This window comes from Sitophilus oryzae, unplaced genomic scaffold (assembly GCF_002938485.1).
Source record: "Sitophilus oryzae breed Bouriz unplaced genomic scaffold, Soryzae_2.0 scaffold_816_pilon_pilon, whole genome shotgun sequence".
Classification (NCBI taxonomy): domain Eukaryota; kingdom Metazoa; phylum Arthropoda; class Insecta; order Coleoptera; family Curculionidae; genus Sitophilus; species Sitophilus oryzae.
Window position 1 is genome coordinate 102,341 of NW_022147435.1, and position 21,140 is coordinate 123,480.

At 31.4% G+C, this 21,140-nt stretch overlaps 4 protein-coding genes, 1 long non-coding RNA gene and 1 other non-coding gene across 8 annotated transcripts in view; 3 read left to right on the forward strand and 3 right to left on the reverse strand.

The window, feature by feature from the left end:
- Positions 1-10,826, reverse strand: part of LOC115889609 (protein GDAP2 homolog) — a 31,972-nt gene extending 21,146 nt beyond the window's left edge. Inside the window, exons 1-7 of one of the 3 annotated variants that reach the window (XM_030909657.1) lie at positions 10,712-10,826; positions 10,518-10,607; positions 6,325-6,524; positions 5,963-6,105; positions 5,727-5,859; positions 3,091-3,342; positions 794-891 (exon numbers count right to left, since the gene is read on the reverse strand). In XM_030909657.1, the coding sequence (XP_030765517.1) occupies positions 794-891; positions 3,091-3,342; positions 5,727-5,859; positions 5,963-6,105; positions 6,325-6,515 (817 nt within the window). In that variant the 5' untranslated portion in view covers positions 6,516-6,524; positions 10,518-10,607; positions 10,712-10,826. Of the gene's footprint in view, positions 1-793; positions 892-3,090; positions 3,343-5,726; positions 5,860-5,962; positions 6,106-6,324; positions 6,525-8,729; positions 8,822-10,110; positions 10,229-10,517; positions 10,608-10,711 lie in introns of those variants that run through there. The other 2 variants (XM_030909659.1, XM_030909658.1) reach the window with 2 other exon arrangements.
- LOC115889611 lies at positions 9,885-10,974 on the forward strand. The gene is made up of 2 exons (XR_004051473.1): positions 9,885-10,198; positions 10,800-10,974. It is a non-coding gene; the product is annotated as an uncharacterized LOC115889611 (long non-coding RNA).
- A 224-nt stretch (positions 10,975-11,198) lies between these two features.
- Positions 11,199-11,271, reverse strand: Trnak-cuu. Its single transcript has one exon. It is a non-coding gene; the product is annotated as a tRNA-Lys (tRNA).
- A 195-nt stretch (positions 11,272-11,466) lies between these two features.
- On the forward strand, positions 11,467-12,716 carry LOC115889608 (max-like protein X). Its single transcript, XM_030909656.1, has 4 exons — positions 11,467-11,692; positions 11,779-11,937; positions 11,995-12,215; positions 12,269-12,716. The coding sequence occupies exons 1-4, from the start codon at positions 11,632-11,634 to the stop codon at positions 12,440-12,442; spliced, it is 615 nt and encodes a 204-aa protein (XP_030765516.1). The 5' UTR covers positions 11,467-11,631; the 3' UTR covers positions 12,443-12,716.
- A 153-nt stretch (positions 12,717-12,869) lies between these two features.
- On the reverse strand, positions 12,870-15,559 carry LOC115889606 (armadillo-like helical domain-containing protein 3). The gene is made up of 7 exons (XM_030909654.1): positions 15,031-15,559; positions 14,533-14,971; positions 14,255-14,470; positions 13,973-14,193; positions 13,552-13,911; positions 13,265-13,493; positions 12,870-13,203 (listed from the first exon to the last, which is right to left on the reverse strand). Exons 1-7 carry the CDS (start codon positions 15,464-15,466, stop codon positions 13,071-13,073), a joined length of 2,034 nt encoding a protein of 677 aa, XP_030765514.1. The 5' UTR covers positions 15,467-15,559; the 3' UTR covers positions 12,870-13,070.
- A 116-nt stretch (positions 15,560-15,675) lies between these two features.
- Positions 15,676-20,430, forward strand: LOC115889607 (serine/threonine-protein kinase 11-interacting protein). The gene is made up of 4 exons (XM_030909655.1): positions 15,676-16,609; positions 16,687-17,172; positions 18,656-19,092; positions 20,011-20,430. Exons 1-4 carry the CDS (start codon positions 15,926-15,928, stop codon positions 20,300-20,302), a joined length of 1,899 nt encoding a protein of 632 aa, XP_030765515.1. The 5' UTR covers positions 15,676-15,925; the 3' UTR covers positions 20,303-20,430.
- The last annotated feature ends 710 nt before the right edge of the window (positions 20,431-21,140 follow it).

Consider the following 21,140-nt stretch of genomic DNA (forward strand, 5'->3'; position numbering starts at 1 on the left):
TTGTTCTCCTTGCAAACGCGTCGTATATGTCGCGTCACCCTATATAATTCGATTTCAATCAAAATTTCAATGACTGGAATATAAGCAGAATAGGTATAGCTTATGTATTAGATTTATTTACTTCAATAAATTTACTTAGAAAAAGAATTGAAAAAATCAATAAATTAAGAAGGAAATAAATAAGAATTTACTAAAATTACTAAAATAAAAAATTAAAAGCAACGAAAAAAATGGGTAAACATTTTAGTATTTTATCTATAAAACACAATACAAAAAGTTTCACAGTAATTGAATTCCGAGGTAAAAGTCTCTGGTTACTCCACTATTAATCAACTCATAAAATCATAAAAAAAATAAATTTAAAAAACTTCAAAAAAGAGAAGAAAATCAGACTCAAATATACTTACAGAACCAATCAAATCCTTCATTAATCATATTCCTTTGATTATAATATAAAAATAATACGAAATTATACACTTTTTTCACAGGATTAATAATAATTTGAGTTCATTTTCATATTTTACAGTTTGTAAACTTGAAAACTAAAGACATCTCTAAAGACATCAAGGAAAATACACACTAATAACTCGCAATTGGACCAATAAAGTTTTAATCTAAGTTAATTAACCTGTTATGTGTTACTTTTAAAACGTAAATCTAATTTAAGAAGCAACTATTCAAAATTATCAAGTTTAAAAACAAAATTAGACACAGATAAGGTGTTTTCGACTATTTGAAGACATTTTTAAAAGCATTTGAGGGTGAAATATCGTTAAAATTATTGTTTCCTTACCGTGTAATGTGTGTTGCGGGTTGTCTATAATCCTGATTTGCCGGTCAGGCATTATAGGCTCGCCATAAAAACCGCCTATATCACTAGGCAGTTGGTATCTGTAAATTAAGAACTTTTTGAAATACATACAGGGTCATTAAAAAAAGTTTATGTAGAACTTTTTTTAATTTTATTACTGTTATACAAATTTGCCTACCAAACAAAAAAATGCTTAACGTTTTATTTCAAGTATTTTATTTATTACGAGTAGAAAAAATATTGTGCTGGGTTCGCGTTGGTTTCTATGTAATTTGACAAATAAATAAAGCTGTCTCTTTAGTTGTCAGTTTTGAGTCAATATTTTTTAATTCTTTTTCGTGTCGATTGCTGATTGAATTGGAGCCAGAAATGGCTCAAAACGAAATAAGTAAATTACCAACAGATATTCGGGCTGAGGCGACAAATGCCATATCCAAACTACTTCCATTTAAATCCCGAATAACTTATGAAAAGGAATACAAACATTTTCAAAAATGGAAGCAATTAAAAAACGTGCGAGAAGAAATAAAGTTTTTAACCTATCCTCGCTGTTAAAGTATCATTTAATCTACCCTTGCGGTTAAAGTACTATTTTATCTACTATTTTTGATAGACATAAGGCAATTTTAACAGTTGCTATGAAAAAAAAATGAAGTATGCGAACAAATACGAGAGGCGCTTTATTTACTTTCATTTTCTTAACATGACAGATGAAGTTTTAAAAGGGGATGTTTTGTGATTCAAATGTGTCAAATGAATCGTCAAGCAGAATTATCAAGGATCCCCACCCTAGGGCCCTATGTCCTTCTACCATACATGGATGGCATTATACTCCTGCCAAAGAGTAGATAAGACAAGAGACGACAGTTCGCGCGGTACCTTTCATGTTTGAGTGGTGGGGAGAGTGACCTCGTCTCGCTTGTCCCTTTAAATTTTCGTAATTTTTTCGCGGGAAATTTGAAATAGACTATTATTAAAACTTACTTGTATAGCTTATGAATAGTTACTGTATGGGTAAAGGAATAAGTAGAAACTTAAAAAAATGAGTTTTCTAAATATTATATAAAATAAATTATAATTAGAAACATATTTGTCGGGGAATAAAGATAATAAAAGCAATATTTTGTATATCGTTGGTAAACAAGATCAAGTGACCAAGTCGATTTGTAAGAAATGTTTTATTTACGTGTATTTTTTTACATATGGACTTGAACAAGTGTAAAATCACAATGTGGAGTTTATGTACAAAAAATAGAGTTGCTCAATTTTTTTTTGTAAAAATATATTACAAGCTTCTAACCATGTCTTCGATCTATGGATTACATTTAGTTTAATAACATAATTATATAGTATATTCCTATAAAAATTCTATTCAGGATCGTTTGGAAAAGAGTGAAATATTATGTTTGTCGAAGAATAAGACCTATTTTTGCAGTCTTTATAAGCACACAGACTGCCACCATCTCGTCTTTTCCTGTTACTCGTGTCCTGTTCAGTATTCATATTTAACAATATTTACAAATTAGTACGCAACAAAAACGATACTAAAATTAAACCTTAAAAACTCTCAAAACGATAATATATCGAAAAACTCTGAAAACACACTTTAAAAAGGCAAAAAAGCAAGAAAACAACTAATCAGATTTGTTTATGTTTAAGCCTGTATAGCACAGCTGATTAGCGTCCTAAAATCATAGGTTAGATTAGATAAAATACGCCGTTGTCAGATTTTGAGATTTTATCTGTTTATCTTTGAAATCGATCAACTTAGTCATTCTGTTTCTTTGATATTATCAGTACATTGCGAAAAAAGAGAGGTGTCTAGCCCTAGCAGTCAACTTTTAAGCTTGACCAATCAGGTTGGTTAGCGTGGTTATTTGAAGTGTGTTAATTCATTTGTGTTTGTCAAAAACTCTAACGTGATTGGTCGGACTTAATAGTTGCCTGCTAGGGCTAGGCACAAGTGAAAAAAGAACCTAAACCAACCCAAACTAAAAATTTACATTTCCGTATTAACATACGTTACTTATATCCTTCTTATATTATTAATTTATTTTCAGAAAATCTTGTTTATTTTTCAAAGAAATATTCTTGGCAACAGACAAAATGGGACCTTTAAATTTTAATATATCTGCGTCTCTCTCGCGAAATTCGACATCTTTGTTCACTGTCGTCTCTTGTCTTATCTACTCTTTGCTCCTGCCTTAATATTTTTATTCAAAGACAATAACACAGAGAGATGTTATGTGTTACACGGTTCGGCAACTAGACATACGTACCTAGCCGCGCTCTCCTCCTGCTTCGACCTCGGGAAGTACAAAGGCAACAACACTTCGTATATACCTAAATCTAATTTGTCAACGACGAATATCACAGTGTCGAGGGTAGCGCCGTGCGTCTCCATGAATCGGCGCACCGTGCGCAAAGCTATGTGCGCGCCCTGGTCCGGGGGGTAGTTCCTCTTCACGCTATTGATGACGGGGATGGCCAGGGAACGGATGTTCAGTTCCTTCGCTTTTTGAAGGACGTTTCTGGACAAATAGAAACGAAAATATATAATTCTGTTATTATCAATCATATACATACATATGGTGTCCCAAAAAAAACTGCCTGTCAAAAAAATCGGTATAGCCTAAACGAGAGATTTAGTGATTACTACTAGCCACTGTGGCATAAATAGAAGACATCTGGCTAACTATTTCAAAAATTGAATTGTGCGAATGTCATATAATATTGGCCGTAGCATGGAATTGAGCGAAATTAAAAAATTATCATAAATATTTTTTTTCAAATGGAAACCAGCTTTTTTATTTCACTAGTAAAAAGGTTTTTTAAATCGTTACTTTTTGATTATATGTACAGGGTGTCCCACTAAGAAAAGCTCTCGGCTGTATCTCGGAAAGTATTAGCCGTAGGGGCTGCGGAAAAAAATATTTATAACTAAAGAGGCTATGGGAAATTGCTGGAAATTATTTTCAAGTTTGTAGAACACAACTGCACCAAAAAATAACAAAAAGGAGTTTTTACACAATTTTGCCTAGATAAGGTGTACTATAAGCAATAGTTTCATAATATTCAGTAAATTTTGAATATTTTTTGTTAAAGCCATTTTCCCCTATCTACCAAAATAAGTGGTGGGGGAAGGTTACATCTGTTTTTATTTAAATATTAATAACTTTGGACTGGGTGCTCAGAATCCAACAAGCGAGGGCTCGTTTAAAAGAGCGTTTCTTACTCCATATTGTACCATATAAACAATAATAATAAGTTTTTGAACGCAGACGCTAGAGGGCGTTGTCTTACAATTTAACAAACATTGCGCGTTTTTTAAAAAAATTAAATGCAATAGTATATGTAATTTTAGCTGATAGTAAAGAGTAGTAAAAGCTTAAAAAGTCAGTGAAAACCGCATCTTGATATCTTGTTTCAAACCGAAGATATTAGCAAAATTATAATAAATAACAAAAAATAAGCCCTTAATTACCTTATTTTTACAACACGGTATCAGTAGCCCTCTTAATTATGCCCATTCTAACAAAAAAATAAGATAGAAAGAGTTAGTTTATTTTAAAATCGACGAAATACCATAATACCAGAGGTATTAATATCTAATAATTAAGATATTAATAACAGTGAACAAGAAACGATGATTCAGTGAAATCATGGTAGGCTTTAGAAAAAAGTTGCTTTTGACGTAATAGTATAAACGTCAAATTGTTATTAAATCAACATTTTGATAGTCTTATCAGCGTTTTTTTATCTTTTGATTGCTTTTTCAAAATGCCAACAACTCCAACTATTTCAAATAATAAAGCCAATAAAAAATGAGGGTACCCGTTTAAAATAAGAAAGATGCTGTCAACTTCCGGTACTTCGCGTATATTGAAAATACTTTTAATCGATAGATCTCGTTGTGAAACAGTGGTGTGCAAAAAATCTCCGATCTAGATATTGTAGTTCTCTAAAATCTTCTAATGTACGTTCACCCTGGGACACCCTGTATAATTGACAGTATTAACAACTGTTGAAGAATCCGAATTTTTTAAGAGTTTTTGAAATAAACGAGTTTTTTTTCTTTTTTTAATCTTTCTTATTTATTTTATAATAAGTTTTATATGCAAGGTATATAAATCTGAAAAGACAGTGTGTCAGGACTTGAACTATAGTGAGATTATGATAAATCTTTATTACTTGAGCAGCTTGCGACAAAAATTATGAAAAATAATGTACAGTGTGTCCCGTTTTCGCGTCTTTTAGGAGTTTCGCGTTTATATGTAGATATACAAAGATGCGAAAAAGTAAAAACTAAGCCCAGCATAAAAAATTTCACGCAGAATTCAGTGGCGCAAGTAGTTTTTGGTGATCGTTGTTGAAATATGACCCAGACTTATGTTTATTTTTAAACAGGACACCCTGTGTATTTTTTTTATTTTATTTGCCTTGTTATGAACTTTCTAAAAATATACTTATTTTAATAAATAGGGTAAAAAATGCACAAACTTTTAATAAATGCACCCAGACAGCCTTAATCTTTCGATCTATCCCACTTCTGATGTTAAAACTATGTTACATGGTTAATGTAATAAAAAATATCAGATTTATTGATAATATCACGCCTCACGAGCTGCCAGTGCCGCAGTTTCGCTATCATGAAGTTTAAAAATATTTATTACAGTAAAGTCTAAATTGGAATTTAACATTTTTATCTAAATGATGAATTTAACCCCTACAAAAATGTCGAGAGACATTTTTTGTATAAGATGAAATGCTTGTGGGACGTGAATTATCACCGAGACGCCAAATATGATAAAAATAAATAAAAAAAAAACATTAAAAATATATCAAACAAAAAAACAGCAGTCAAAAAATGATTACATTACAAATTATAATAAAAATGATTTGTTTTTTACCTTACCTGTAACACATATGGAGAGTGTTTTCGGAAGCCGTTTGATATTTGATATTGTACTTGGGGCCCACAGTGTGAATTATATACCGGGCGGGTAAAGAATAGCCCTGCGTCACTTTTACCTCTCCAGTCTGACACTCTGTAGAAGAATAAAACGTCAAAAATTCGGTATAAATAAGCATAGAATGTTAATTATTTTTCAAAAACATTTTTCATTGATACTTTTAGAATAAAATTGATACCTCTAACATCCATTCTAATTTCTTCTTTCAAATTTGGCCCAGCCCTATGGAATATGCTATCGCTGACAGGGTTGCTGTCATTCAGCGACTCGTTTGTCGAATTGACTACAGCGTCAACTTGTAACGAGGCGATATCGCCATCCCTAGAACAAATTAAATAAAGTTTTTCAAAAAATACATATCAGTTGGACACACCTTTCGTGTTCATTATTTTGTAAATATTATTATCTATGAACAATGTCATTTCAGGATTTAGAGTTTTAGGAATTGGAATTTTTAAACTTTTATTGTTATTGTTAAATAAATATACAAACCACACCTTGTTGTTAAGGTTTTAACTAAATGTATACCAAAGTTCTTACCACAAAATTATTTTTCTGTTGATACTGTCGTCCAATGGAAAGGGGGAAGAATTAGGTAGCTTGGGCCCCCCAGAGGGTATGCTGACGGTGGTGTGCATACCAAGTGGGGCATCTCCCCACCTTGGTAAGTCCTTGAGGCGCACTAGAGGCGCAGGGATGCCCAAAGGCTCGGGCTCCATCACAATTCGCATTTAGGACACCTGTAAAATCACAAAAAATGTTTTAATTTTAAATTTATATTTCAGAAAATGACATCTTATTTTGTCACACAGATTTAAAATTTTTAGTGTTTAAACTAAACAATTCATTAAAAAACAAATATTAGCGTTTTTGGTCAAGTCATTGTCAAAAATAGTATACTCCAGCAAATGTCACAGTTATTAATATAAATTATGTATATATTTTTTTCTAAAAAATGGAATGTTTTATATAGCACATTTTTTTTAATTTCAAAATAACGATATATACAGGATGTCCCAGAAATAAGTGTAACTATTTTAAGAGGTGATAGATCTCGATAAAAGAAACATACTTTCTCTTTATCGTTTTTCAAATAAGTCCAAAATAACGGAGTTATTTTACTTTGAAAATTTCCAAAAAAATGATTTTTTGCCAAAATTTTGAGAACCACTGGATCTTTTCTGGATTTTCTTTCTTGTAAATTTAACCTAATATCTATGTTGCCATATTATCAAGAAATTATGTTTTTTAGCTAAAAACTAAAAAAATTTCCAAAAAATTTTTCAAAAAATTTCGAATTTTCAATTTTTTTTTGCGAAAAAAAACTCATAGGCGTGTTTCTGGGGTTGAACTAAACTACCAGTTAAAATATTTGCACTTATTTCTGGGACACCCTGTGTATGTACTATGTCAGTGCCCATCTACGTTTCCGTATTTCTCTGAGATTCAATCAAATTATTCACTCTAGAAAATTAAAAGTAAATATCGTATGATTGAAAAAAACGGCGTTGGGAATGACAATGATAATTTTGGCAAGGTCAATCTCTAGATGTCATTTACTAAAAATTGACATAAAACTTGCCAAACCAAAATGATTATCGATTGTTATTCCCCAGCTGTCTTTGACGTCGTTTTTTTCGATCGTATGGTACAATAACCCCAAGAACCATGTTTTATAACTATTCAAAAAAAAACAATGTTTTAAGACAGAGCATTAAAGAAAAAAAATGATATTAATTAGGAATGTGTAAAAATATCGATATATCAATATATCGATTTTTTCGAAATAATATCATTATATCAACTTACAGGTGTAAGTGAATAAGCACGAAAAACTTTGAAGGTGAATGTAATCACATTCTTTACCTGTTGAATGTAAAACAAAAAAATCGAATAATTATTTTCTATAAATTAAACAGTTATTACACCCTAAAAAATAAATCAGCATACGCTACTGTTATACTACGATTAAACTAATATATTTTGAATGCTAATTATACTCGGTATAATTCTGAAATAGCAAAAATTTTTAAAAAATCGATAAGAGAGTTCCAAACATATGACGCAAATCATTTTTTTCAATGACGCTAGTCTTCGTTAGGAGGTTTATTTATAAAACATAAAATATTTTAGAAACATACGACGTCTAAAAATATAAAACACACAAATTATGTAGAGATTTAAAAATACTTTAAAACAGTTTATTTGCCTACAATTTTTTATACAAGTTAATTCAAATTATTTAACAAAACCATTACAGTTTTTGACTAATAAAATATATGAGATAAATCACTATTGTCTCTAAAGTCCCGCATACACATAACGTTTTCCCTGTCAGTCTTCCCTGTTCAGTCAAAACGTATGAAGTAAAATAATGTGTAGAGAGAACGGACGTTTTACTTGAACTGAATTAAAACGGAAGACAATATAAGTAAATTTACAAAAAAATAATATGAAGATATTACAGCGACTTTTAAAAACCTAATATTTTTATTTTCACAAAATAATGTGAATTTACAAAATTCTTTGGAGATATTTAATGTTTACTTCCACAGGTTTTGTATGTTTACAAACGAAATTTAAACCATAAATACAATTTTGCAGTAAAATGACATATTTATAATTTTCAATTTCATTAAACACAATACACACAAAAGCATGTACAGTGCATCCTCCACGATTTTTACTAAAAACTGATCTAAATCAGCAGGTAAAACTTTAACGGTATGTACGCTAGTTTTTCATCCGTCTTGCCTGACAGGTAAAACGTTATGTGTAGTGAAGACTTTAACGTATATTTTCTAAAATTTAAAAATAACTATAAGTGAGTTAAAAAATCGGAAAAAACTGGTTTTATTTAAACAAATATTAAAATAAATAAAAAAATCCACCGAATAACCTTGAATAATAATGCAAAAATACTTTTAAAAAAGTTAATTACTTACAAAAACAATTTATAGAATTACCACAACGTGTTTACTACGAAGGATTAATTTTAAAACTACAAAATTAATGAAGTTTTAACAAAGTACTGTTTGAGTCTAAATTTATTACATTATCGAGATATTGTCTTATCTTTCAATAAATACAATTTTATTATTACCAGTTTATTGACTTTTATAAACAGTTCAAATAATATTTTATAGTAGGGGCGCTAAAGATACTAAATGGGGAGCCTGGACAGGGTTTTCAAAAATGTAAAAACAAAACAGTCAAAAGCAGTATTACCAGAATTAAACGATTTCCTTCAACATGAAGTGTTATTTTTTTAATAAAAAGTTTATTTAAATATATCGCTGTCCAAAAATCACCAGAAATAAGTTTTTAAAATTTTTCTCCTAATTATGAAATAGGTAAAATACACGAAATTTGGAGATTTTTCGCAAGATCTGGCATTTTTTGTGAAGTTGACCGAATATGAAGGTTTTTTACCACTGGCTTCCCTACTATAATATTTATTCAGATGTGAATGAAGTGCTGCTTTAAGATAATAAAAAATGATCTATTTTCATTCCAAGTTGACAATCTCTGATTTAAATACAGGGTGATACATACATTATCCCCAAAAAGACCCAAATCAGGTCTTCTATTTGAGATTTTTACTCAAATCTTTTTTATAAATATATTATCTCAAACAGATTAATTTAAGCTACTAAACTTTTAAATAATAATGAAATAAGAGCAGTAAGTAGCTAAAATTGAGTATAAACAAGCCAAAATAGAGTTTTTTAATGAATTTCAAAAGGTAAACAAATTTTAAATGCAGGTATTGATAAAGAAAATGCAATGTGACTAAAATGTCAACCTATCGACTCAATCTGACCTACTTTTTAAGGGTTCTTTAGTTATTTAGCAAAAAACCGCATGCACTTGTACAGAATCACATCAAAGAGTTTAAAACTACAACAGTTTTTTTTCCAATACACTGACTGCTTCATTCAATATTAACTTGGAATATTTACTTCGAAAATATAATAGAAAATTAGTTAGAAATGTTATATTTTTAAGCAAAATAACTAGTTTTACAACTAATATTTCAAATAAACTGGTATTAATTCTAAAACAATTAATAAAAGCTTATAAAATGTAATTCAAAACTAAACATTAATAGGTATGACTCAGAGAACGTTAAGACAACAATAGAAATCTCAGAACAATTTTAGACACAAATTCACTTGAACTAAACCCTTTCTAAACATCCTATTTTACGTAAAATGTGTACTTTGGTGTCTGATAAGTAAAAAAATACTTACATTTGATGACTTACCTTAAAATATTACAACAATTATTACAGTAGAATCTCTAATTATAAAAATATCACTATACCTTTAGGAGTATGTCAAAGAATATCCAAAGGCTACTGCGAATAATTCATAGGAAACTCAAGGACCCCCAAAGCAGAGACAAACAAGAAGTAAGTGTTCATCAAAAATTCACTTAAAAATTCATTTGAATGACCATGGTTTTTGAGTAGACTTTCAGTTAGGTACAGTTAATAATTCTCCAATACCACACGTCGGCATACAATTAATTAGTGTAAACAATAAATGTTGGATCAGATACAGGAATAATTAATAAACAAAAGACGCGAGTAGTAAGTAAACTTAACAATAATGTGCATAATCAAATGTTTTGTGGGAGGATTTGGCATAGCCAAGGTTAATGTCATTTAACCCTATTTGTGAGGGTTTGAGGGAAGTTGTAATTTGTTAATAATATTGGAAATAACTTACCAAAAACAATAACAAAAGGACGCTGGTCAAAGAGCACTAGTTTTCGTTAAACATGTCAATTTCCACGACCGACGCACCACATACACACACCTACAAAACGTATGCAACTGTCAAAAAAGAACGGGTTATGATTTTTTTTTGTTTTCTCTATTAATTAACTAATGATGCATTGATTGCTAGATATGCCAACTCACCTGCATAAATTTATGTAAACAGATGATATAAAGTAGCTAGAAAACGTGGAAAACGAGTACTTTAATTGTTTTTTTTACAAAATTACAGAAAGGAGCTAAGGAAAGGAGCGAGGGGCGTGAAGAAACGAAGAACTGTACTGTGTATGTTTGGTTGCCTAAGAATATTCTCAATTCCAAAAATAAATTTATATTAATTAATTCCATTAAAATAGAAGATTGTCCAAATATGTAAAGTAAATTAAATAAAAATTAACTTAACAAAATCTTTTTCACTTTAAATGTATTGTGCAAATGCAAAAAATAAAATTATTCTTGTTTACTGTATACTGTATGAAATAAGATTATTTCTACTGCATTTATTTACTGGAAAACTGCGCATATATTTTTTGAAATATATGTATATTTTTTAATTAATTATATTATATTAAGATGTTATATTGATAAAATGATTATATTAACAAAAAAAAATAGAAAATAAAAAAGTTTTCGCCCAACGTGGGGCTCGAACCCACGACCCTGAGATTAAGAGTCTCATGCTCTACCGACTGAGCTAGCCGGGCTTGTGGTAAGTTTTCTTTAAAACTTGTAAAGAAACGTTGGATTAAAAATAATTTTTATAAATAAATTATATTATTTTTTAAACATAATAACGCCATATAGGTTGTTTATAGAATATTAATTTGTTTATAATTTAATAACCAGAGTTTGACTATACTATTTTTTAAGATTAAAGAAATATTTAAAATAACACTGACCTTTGACACGTTTGACACTGAATTTTGACAGCGATAAATAATGGGCACTTGAAGATAACTTTTCTTCCAATATTTTTAGGAATTAACGTGTTTTTTTAAAAAAATCTTTATAACAACTCTTAGATTTTATATAAGGCGATTCCCTAGGCTAGGACACGCTATAAAATGTCTCAGGAACACATTGGTTACCATTCGAAAAGAAGTTCTTTGATCAGTAATCATTCTGGTACAGTAAAACTATTTTAATGTTTTTTATTTTACTTTCCATTAATTACTGCTGGATTATATAATGAGAATGCTTATTTATTTTAGATGAAGACGATATTGAGGTAAAGCATTCATCACTGAGCTACAAAGAACGCAGAAGGGAAGCTCATACACAGGCAGAACAGAAAAGAAGGGACGCTATTAAGAAAGGATACGATACTTTACAAGAACTAGTTCCTACTTGCCAACAAACGGATGTATCAGGTAATACTTCAACTATATATGATCTAAATAAGTGTTTTAGTAAAATATTTTAATTAGGGTATAAGCTAAGTAAAGCTACAGTTTTACAAAAGTCTATAGACTATATCCAATATTTACAACAACAGAAAAAGAAACAGGAAGAAGAGAGAAACGCTCTACGTAAAGAAGTGATAGCATTGAGAATAATGCAGACCAATTATGAGCAAATCGTGAAGGCTCAACAGTCCCAGCCTGGACATACAGAGACACCGGTTTCCGATGAAGTAAAATTTTCTGTTGTAAGTAAAAAAAGTTTTTCTTCTAGGGTAGACAAAACTGTTTTTTTTTATAGTTTCAGGCTATTATGGAGCAGTTGTTTGTAACATTTAGCTCAGTCTCTGTGAGTAATTTTACAGAGTTATCTGCCGGAGTTTTTGGATGGTTAGAAGAATATTGTAAGCCACAAACACTAAAAGATACGGTTTTTCAAGTGTTACGTCGGCACAACGGCCAATTGCGTGGATGATTTTTAATATTTACCAGGAAAAAAACCTTTATACATATAGAATTTTATTTTTTTATTATTTAGAAGTCTATAAAATAGAATTTTAGTACTTTTTACGTTTAAATTTTGAGAGAAAAATCAAGCTCAACATATATATGAATATTTCGATGTACAAATATGAATTGTGAATAGTTTATATAGCTTTTTGTGTATATGAAGGCGAATGTGATGGTATTTATAGAATATTTTTGTTAATTGTTGCAGTATAATATATACTTTATATATTTTTAATATACATATTAATGTGTTTATGTTGAAAAACGAAAAAAAAAGTGAAAATTTTGGTAAAATAATTATATTTTTTAACCCTCTTATTGCTAGGTAATTAACAAAAAATATATTTTTGGTATTTTACATGTATTATTAAGCACCATAAATGCTGCTTTTTCAAGTCAGTCCATGTTTACTAATACAAATATAGCCACAAGATTTTTAGTTGATAATTTACAGTAAAAATGTACAGAAGAAAAAAAGAAAGTTAATATTATAAAATATAATGCTGCTTTTTGAAGTCAGTCCTTGATTATAGCCACAGGATTTGTATTTTGCAATTTACAGTAAAAATATACAAATAAAAACAAAGTTAATATTATAAAGTTGGATATTCTTGAGCTATATTTGAAAAATTCAACAAAGAACAGTTGAAACTATTCCTGGTATCCCATAGAACATTTTTGACCATATTGGTAAAAAAGCCAGTATAAAGAGGCTTTTCTGTGTATCTACAAAGGAAAAAAATCATAGAAAATAACATAAAATTAAATTTAAACACTTAAAAAGCACCTTTCATAATGGTCAAGTAAATCTTGCAATTTTAGTGTCAAACTGTCATAGTTCTTTTTAACTATGTCTAATATTTGTTCTTCTGAAGGCGTGGAAAGGTTTGCATTGGCCAGCCATTGCTCAATTTTCGGGGAAAAATGCTTTATTATCGCCCTAACGTTAAACAGAGCGTTATTTAGCTTTAGAGCGTCTTCTTTGAAGTCCCCGTCGCCCATGGAGTATCTCAAAGCTGTTGATAAGGAACATTTTTATTGATAATAAGGTTTTTATTGTTATAAAACTCTTACCCATTGAGTACACATTATCAAAAACCTGGTGCATTCGAATAATTTCATAATACAGCTCATCATAGCTACCAGGGGTTGGTAAAAAGTTATCTCCGTAAGTTATAAAGAAATTCAGTATGTTCACTACCTTGATGGACAGTTCAAAAACGTTCATTTTTTTACCCAAATAATTTTCGTTCTGTAATATAAACCTTAACAAAGATATCAGGGCTGTCCAAAGTCCTTTCCAGACGTAATTAACCCTAATCCTACATTTTTTTTGGTAACAAAGAATTCTTTGTATAATCCCTACACAAAGAATGTATAGTTCCATAGGGAATTTCTTCATCATGTGGCTCAACATGAATTCTTCCAACAAATCTGTTAAGAAATCATTTTTTTTTAGAAAATAAGTTCAATTAAACTTACAAGAACAATTTACCCAGTAAAGTACAGACTAAAGATTGACTAGATGTTGTTTTATCATTAGTTACTTTCCTGTGTCTCATTGGTAATCTATGAAGTCTAACTTTAAAAGTCAAACTTACATCGTGCATCAATGAATTTGCATACTGATCCTCTGTGATACAACCCAATATAAGAAAACAGAGCTTTACAGTGTTTGTTCCTGCCTCTGTCTTTGTATCTTGCATGACTATAGAGCTGGAACATTGCAAACCCACAAATACAATTAATTTTGAACATATCCTACCAAGATATTTACCAATACTGAAAGAACGAAACCAGTAGGTTGGATGGTTGTGAATTCACATCAAAAGTTAGATTGGACAGGTCAGAAAGTCCTTGTACTTGATTGTGTAAAGTATTATTTGGTGATGGTGGACTACTAGTATCAGTTTGGGTTTGAGCTAGCGTAGTTATGAAGTTTCTATTCAAATGGACAGCTTCGTAAAACGCCAATAACAAAGCGTTATTTGCTCTAAAAAAAATATTTTTACATGAATATAAAGATTCTAACATAAAAATTTAAATATATTATGCCTTATTTGTTGGTTCCTATAGCCTCCTTCCTCCGAAACAAACATATTTCCCACCATATTCGTTAAAGATGAAAACCAGCCAGAATTCTGTGTCTCTACATGTTCCACGTTATACTGATTACAAAATTCTGTAAGGGATGATGTTATTACTTGACTGTACCCATTTAAAGCTAGTTCATCATCCAGAATTGACAATTTTACTACATACGGGTTTGTAGCATCGTATTTCCTGTAGTTTACTAATAAAGTAATTATTAATACTACGTCGTATCCGTGTTTTTGTCTGGTAGGGGAGTGTGATAACAGTTTAACTAAACAATCAAACAAGGGAGACAACATAATATATTCTATAACACTATTATGGTTGATATTGTCGGTTCCAATAATAAAAATTATTAATAGTTTTAAGCATAGTCCCTTTACAGAGTCCGTGTAATCACCTAGACAAAAGAATAATAAATTTTAGCTAAGTTATCTTTTAATTATTAAACATAAATACCTATTAAAAATGTTTGGCAAAATTCCAACAGTTTTTGGATATTTTCTGCATAATTATCGAAGCCAGATAAAAACTCTATCGCGTGGACATTGCTGGCTGGTTGATTTTCACTAAACTTTTTAAAAATACCGTGCAATAGTGCACATAGAGTTTGTAATCCGTAAGGAGCTCGAATAGTATTTCCCTGGCTCAAAACTTCAATACAATTGGTAAAAAGTTCGTTTAAGTTTAATTTGGCCGCTTGGAGTTGCTCGAACGTTATCTTGTGGATCTCGTTTTCCAAATTTGTTACTTTGGGTTTGAGTAGAAAGAATTCGTCCCATGATAAGGGATTATTTGATGCCAAATCTTCGCCTTTTAATATTGTCTCGTAGATTTGAACGACTTTTTCTTTGAATTGGCGTTTTGATCCACTGCCGCTGCGCTTTCTCGACATTTTAACATAAAAATTCTATTTATTTATTTAATTCTTTAAGATAAAATAAAATTTAAAGCCGCAAAAGGAGTGTTGACATTTTTTTAAACTTTTTTTGACAATTAAAAGTAGGGTTAACATCTAATTAAGTTTCCTTCTGTCATCTGTGGTGGCCACCATAGAGTAAGTAAGTGATTGCTTTAAAGAAATTATATATGATAGTGATAATAGTCATCAGAAAAAAGTGAAATAAATTGGGACAGACAAATAATATTTCCAAATAAATTCAGATAATGAAGTTGTTTAAATGGATCTACAAAGAAATTATCGCCAATTTAAACAGACAACAAAGAAACGAAAATTAGAACCTTTGTTTACATAAGATTTTGGCGTTTTAATCAGCTGTTTATCAACCTCCAAACAAATAAACATGTGTATATATAACAATATTAACTAATAAATTATTTCGTATTTAACATAATGTCTGAACCGTGTCTATTGTCGAAAGTGGCAGAATTACTTCGCCCAGTTAGTAAGGATGTGTTTAATGGCAAAGGAAAACTGTGTCTTTCTACGTTGTACTTGCAAAAATTGAACAGTGCTTTCGATGAACATGTTCCAGAAGACTTGTCCTCGTCCTTTAACGTTACTGATACCAAAGCACACCTACAAAGAGACCTACACTTTCTATTAGATCTTGTTACAGGTACAGTGGCCTTAAAACTAACACCAGACCTTATAGGTAACGAAGAACAACATGAAATCAGTCTAGGAAGGTTTGGAAATTTAAAAGCATTAGAAATTCATAAGATAGACGTGAAAACTATCACAGGGATACAGAAATTAAGGCCTCAAATACAGGAATTGACCAATGTGCACAATTTAGGTTGTTTAGGAGATGTTTTAGATAAATGCGGAGGTGATATGAGTCAAGGACACTTATGGAGTGAGCTGAAGAAAGCCAATTTTTCTCATAATCATATAACGGAAATAGACAATAGTTTAGAATGGACGCCTTGGTTGGTTACTTTGGATTTAAGCCATAATCAGCTGAAAAGTGCGGATTTTGTCAATACATTGCCTAATTTGAAGCATCTGAATGTTTCTTTTAACAAACTGGACAAAGTACCAAAGTTCAAGGGGCAGATTTGTAAAAGATTACAGGTATAGTTAATCTATTTGAGATAAACCATTATATTAATCACAGATTATTGTTTTTTTTTATCTTTTTGTTTAAACAGGTCCTGATATTGAGTAATAACTTTGTAGAAGACTTAACAGGCTTGATAAATCTGTCTACCCTTCTTCAATTAGATCTAAGTCAAAATTGCTTGATGGATCACAACAGTCTCATGTCTATAGCACACTTACCCTCCCTGTATTTCTTAAATCTTCAAGGAAACCCTGTATATTTCCATCCCCATCACAGAAACACTACTTGTCAGTACCTGAACAAAAACACGGCAACTTTGAACTTTGTTTTGAACAACATTCCTTTGAATAAAGCTGAAAAATCGTTCGCCGGTAGCAGGCATCCGATAACTCAGAGTTCTCTAAGTTCTAGTAACGATTCTTCGTTGAATTCTCTTGAAAATTCTGTGAATGAGAGGCAGAGGAGGGTGCGCAATGTAACGATACAGGAAGGGCATAGTGTGGTGGCAGAGCCAAAGAAGACTCCTGTGTCTACACCTAAACCGAGTACTGTTCATTTGGAGATGAAAAAACAGGTGGGTAGTCTTTATTTGGGGCGTCAAGTTGCAAAACCCGCCTTATCCATTTTTTTTAAAAAATGGCATAATGACATTTATATTAATAGTGGACCCTGAAATCTACATAAACATAGTCACAAACAGCAGCAAAAGTCGCCTATTCCTATATAAAAGTCACTACCAAATATGTTACTGCAACAAAATCCATCTTATCCGAATTATTTTTGTGTTTTTTCTATTTAAAAATTAAATATTCATTTTTATTTCTAGAAACACGAGATAAAAAACAATGATTCCATGCAATGGACACGTTTTTTGTAAAATAACGCTTCAAACATTTGCTAAAACAGTTTTTGAATATTATCTCGAAACAACGTTTTTGGGATAAGACAGGTTTTGCAACTTGACGCCTCATACTCTTATTTACTTTTTTATATTTTTATTTATCTTTTGGTTGTAGAAAATATCTCACCTTTAGAAGAGGGTAAACGTTTCTTATTTCCGAATATTTTTCCCTTTTTCTTCTAACAATATTATGTATTTTGTTTGATTTAGGAACATTTATACATTGATTCTAGAACACCATAAAATATGAGAGTAAATTTTCTAAAAAAATATATTTACAATTTTGTTCTGACCCTACTACAAAAATTGAGATATTTTAAAATTTCTTTCAAAAAAAAGTGTGAGTTTTTTAGGAACGTTTTTTAAACCACCCGTATATAAATTCTAGCTTGTGACTATCACGCTCGCTTGAAAACTTCTTTTATCTGCTGCTGATAATTTGTACCAAATTTTCTGCTTCCCATACATAGTAGTTCATTTGTACCAGTTTTCCTGCTTCCTATACATAGTAGTTTATTTGTACCAAAATGTCTGCTTCCCATAAATAGTAGTTTATTTGTACCAGAGTTTCTGCTTCATATACATAGTAGTTCATTTGTACCAAAATTTCCTGCTTCCTATACATAGTAGTTCATTTGTACCAAAATGTCTGCTTCCCACACATAGTAGTTCATTTGTACCAGAGTTTCTGCTTCATATACGTAGTAGTTCATTTGTACCAGATTTCCTGCTTTCTATACATAGTAGTTCATTTGTACCAAAATGGCTGCTTCACATACATAGTAGTTCATTTGTACCAGTTTCTGCTTCATATAAATAGTAGTTCAGTTGTACCAACATTTCTGCTTCCCATACACAGTAGTTCATTTGTATCAGAGTTTCTGCTTCATATACATAGTAGTTCGTTTGTACAAAATATCTGCTTCCCATACATAGTAGTTCATTTGTACCAGAATTTCTGCTTCCTATACATAGTAGTTCATTTGTACCAAAATTTCTGCTTCCTAGATAGGATTCCAATGATCCTTGCTTTGCTGGTTTATCGACTTTTTCGTTGCCTTGGATCACCTAGAATAATTTAATTCTGTTCTGATTAAATTTTCTGCTTTCTTATTTTAACACCAGAAATTGAAGCTCCAATTGTATTTTTTGCTAGGTCGAACAACTTCGAAAAGAATACGGCGACACCTGGCTATACCGACATTCCGGAGTAATCTTCCAAGACGTTCTAGGCTTTGAAAAATCCACAGTCCTGAGCTCCACACCCTCAGAAAACCACCTAGGCGACCTCTACTTCGCCAAAAACGAAGCTTCGAACGACAGCGGCCTATTTGAGACAGCCAAAGAGGAACAGACCACCACAGATGCAAAAGAGAACTTCGAAACAGCCGAGGACAGCGATTTTTTCATTTCGCATGATGAGCCTGCTGTTGAAGAGGAAGAGGAACCTTTGTCAGATGATGATGACGCTTTCAATGGCGAAATGTTCTACGCTGCGACGGGATCTGACGGAAAAGAATGCGACTTGTGTCTTATTGTGACTGAAACGCACTTGTCGGAGAGGGATAGTGTATCTGTCAAGGAGAAAGCAAGGTAAGTGCTTTGAATAAAAATATTAAGGAAGGAGTATAATGCTATCTATGTATTCATGCAGGGTAGACGGAGGTGGGGTAGAGGTGGGAATTCCAGTTCCTTGGGAGAAACTAGTTCCTTAGTTCTTAGTCGGAATAGTTCATTGGAACTAGTTCGTTCACGAACTACACACCTCTGAGGTGGGGATCCTTGACGGTTCTGTTTAACGATTCATTTGACACATTTGAATTTGTCAGTCTTTACTGAACTTATTTTATGTTATTATTTATTCTACAACTGGTAGTTGTTTAGGGGTAGTAAATCTAGAAGGAAATTATGGCGGAAAAGTTAAATTATCAGTGTCACTGTTAATTGCGATTTATCGAAAAAAAAAACTGTAAAATAGTTGGTTGTATAGCATGCGGTAGATCTCGGTCAAAAATCGAGGGAAATAATGGAATAACTTTTTACTAGTAAGTGACTATACCGTGCTGGCAACTGTTACTTTTGGGTTGGTATTTACATGTGTGGAAGTAAATTGCATAGGGATCTTATTAAGTCGGAGTGAGAGAAATGCGACGGTGTGCTGTTGCGACGTTGCCGGTACACCTTTCCGTATCAAGTAAATTAAAATCACGACCGCAAACCGCCTATGGGCAAAGTCACCCCACTTCACGCTACCAACTTTTCAACTACCAACATTTATTGACAATGTAAAATAAAACAACAAATTATTGAGTCTATCCTACATCATATTTTCACGCGTTTTGATTAAAATTAGAACGGCACTGATAAATCGAAATTTAAGTCGGCCATTTTTGGTCCCCATCGCGATCAAGCTCAGTTTTTTGATATGCTCCTTCCTTAATTTTTTTATTCAAAGTTACTATCACTTCTGTATAGCTAAGTTATTATTTTAATTAAACTTTTTCTTGACAGGTGGAATTTGAACGTGGTTATATCATGTGAAGTAGGTTCTCTACCCAACGAAATACAAATAACATTCGACACGATGAGAAAAGACAGACAGAGCCGGACTTATTACATAGAAGACACCGAAAAATTCGTGAATTTGGTCCAGTCAAAGATAGTTAACGAAAAAATCGACTACCAATGCATGAAGTGCAATGAGTCCTTCTCGAGGACAAAAAGTAGGGATAGAAGAGAAAGAGAGAGTGAGAGCAGCGTAGTCTGTCCGAAATGTCAAAGTATTCATGTTATAGAGGTGTAAAAATTAATTTTCCTAAAATATATCAGATTTTTTTATAATAAATTATATTTTAGTTGTCTGTATTAAAGACTGTTAATTATTTAAACATTGTCCTTGTAAAATTTTATAAATATAGCGTCTAATTTTATTAAATTTTTATGTGTTTTATTGATCCTTTTAGTTTATTGGCTTATCTATACCTACTAATACAGACCGGACCACCGTAGTAGTAACATAGGCAGAACCGGACGAATTAGCGTATACCCGTCCGCCGGATAAAAAGCAGGCGAAAAAATGCGATAAAATAAAAATAGGTAGATATGTGATAAGAATTTGTATTTATTCGTGTTTTAATAGCCAACGAATACATTGATTCTCGCGATAGTTCTCGTGTAAAATTTATTTTTTAAGTAAAATAATGGATGTTTACGAAGTTCGTGAGAAAATTCAAATTGTAAAATGGTATTTCCAAAATAGGTCTTATCGGGATATACAAACAATTTTTCCACAAACTTTTGTAAACATGCCAATTCCATCTCTACCTACTATATCAAGAGTTAATAATAATTTTGAAGCACATGGGTGCGTGTCCCCACAAAAACACAAAAAGGCTGATGTGTTGATTAATGAAGAACAGGAGTTAAAGCAAGTGTTCATTTGTGCTACCGCGGATCAAAATCCCACGTTTTCAAGTAATCAAATTGCTGAGGTGGTTACCCTGCCCACAATGCCTGTATTGTTCAAGAATATTTGAACAATACTTTTCCCAGCCGTTTAATTAGTGGATATGGAACTATTTTGTGGCCCGCTAGAGCACCAGATCTTTCTCCCAATGATTTCTTTTTGTGGGGTTATGTAA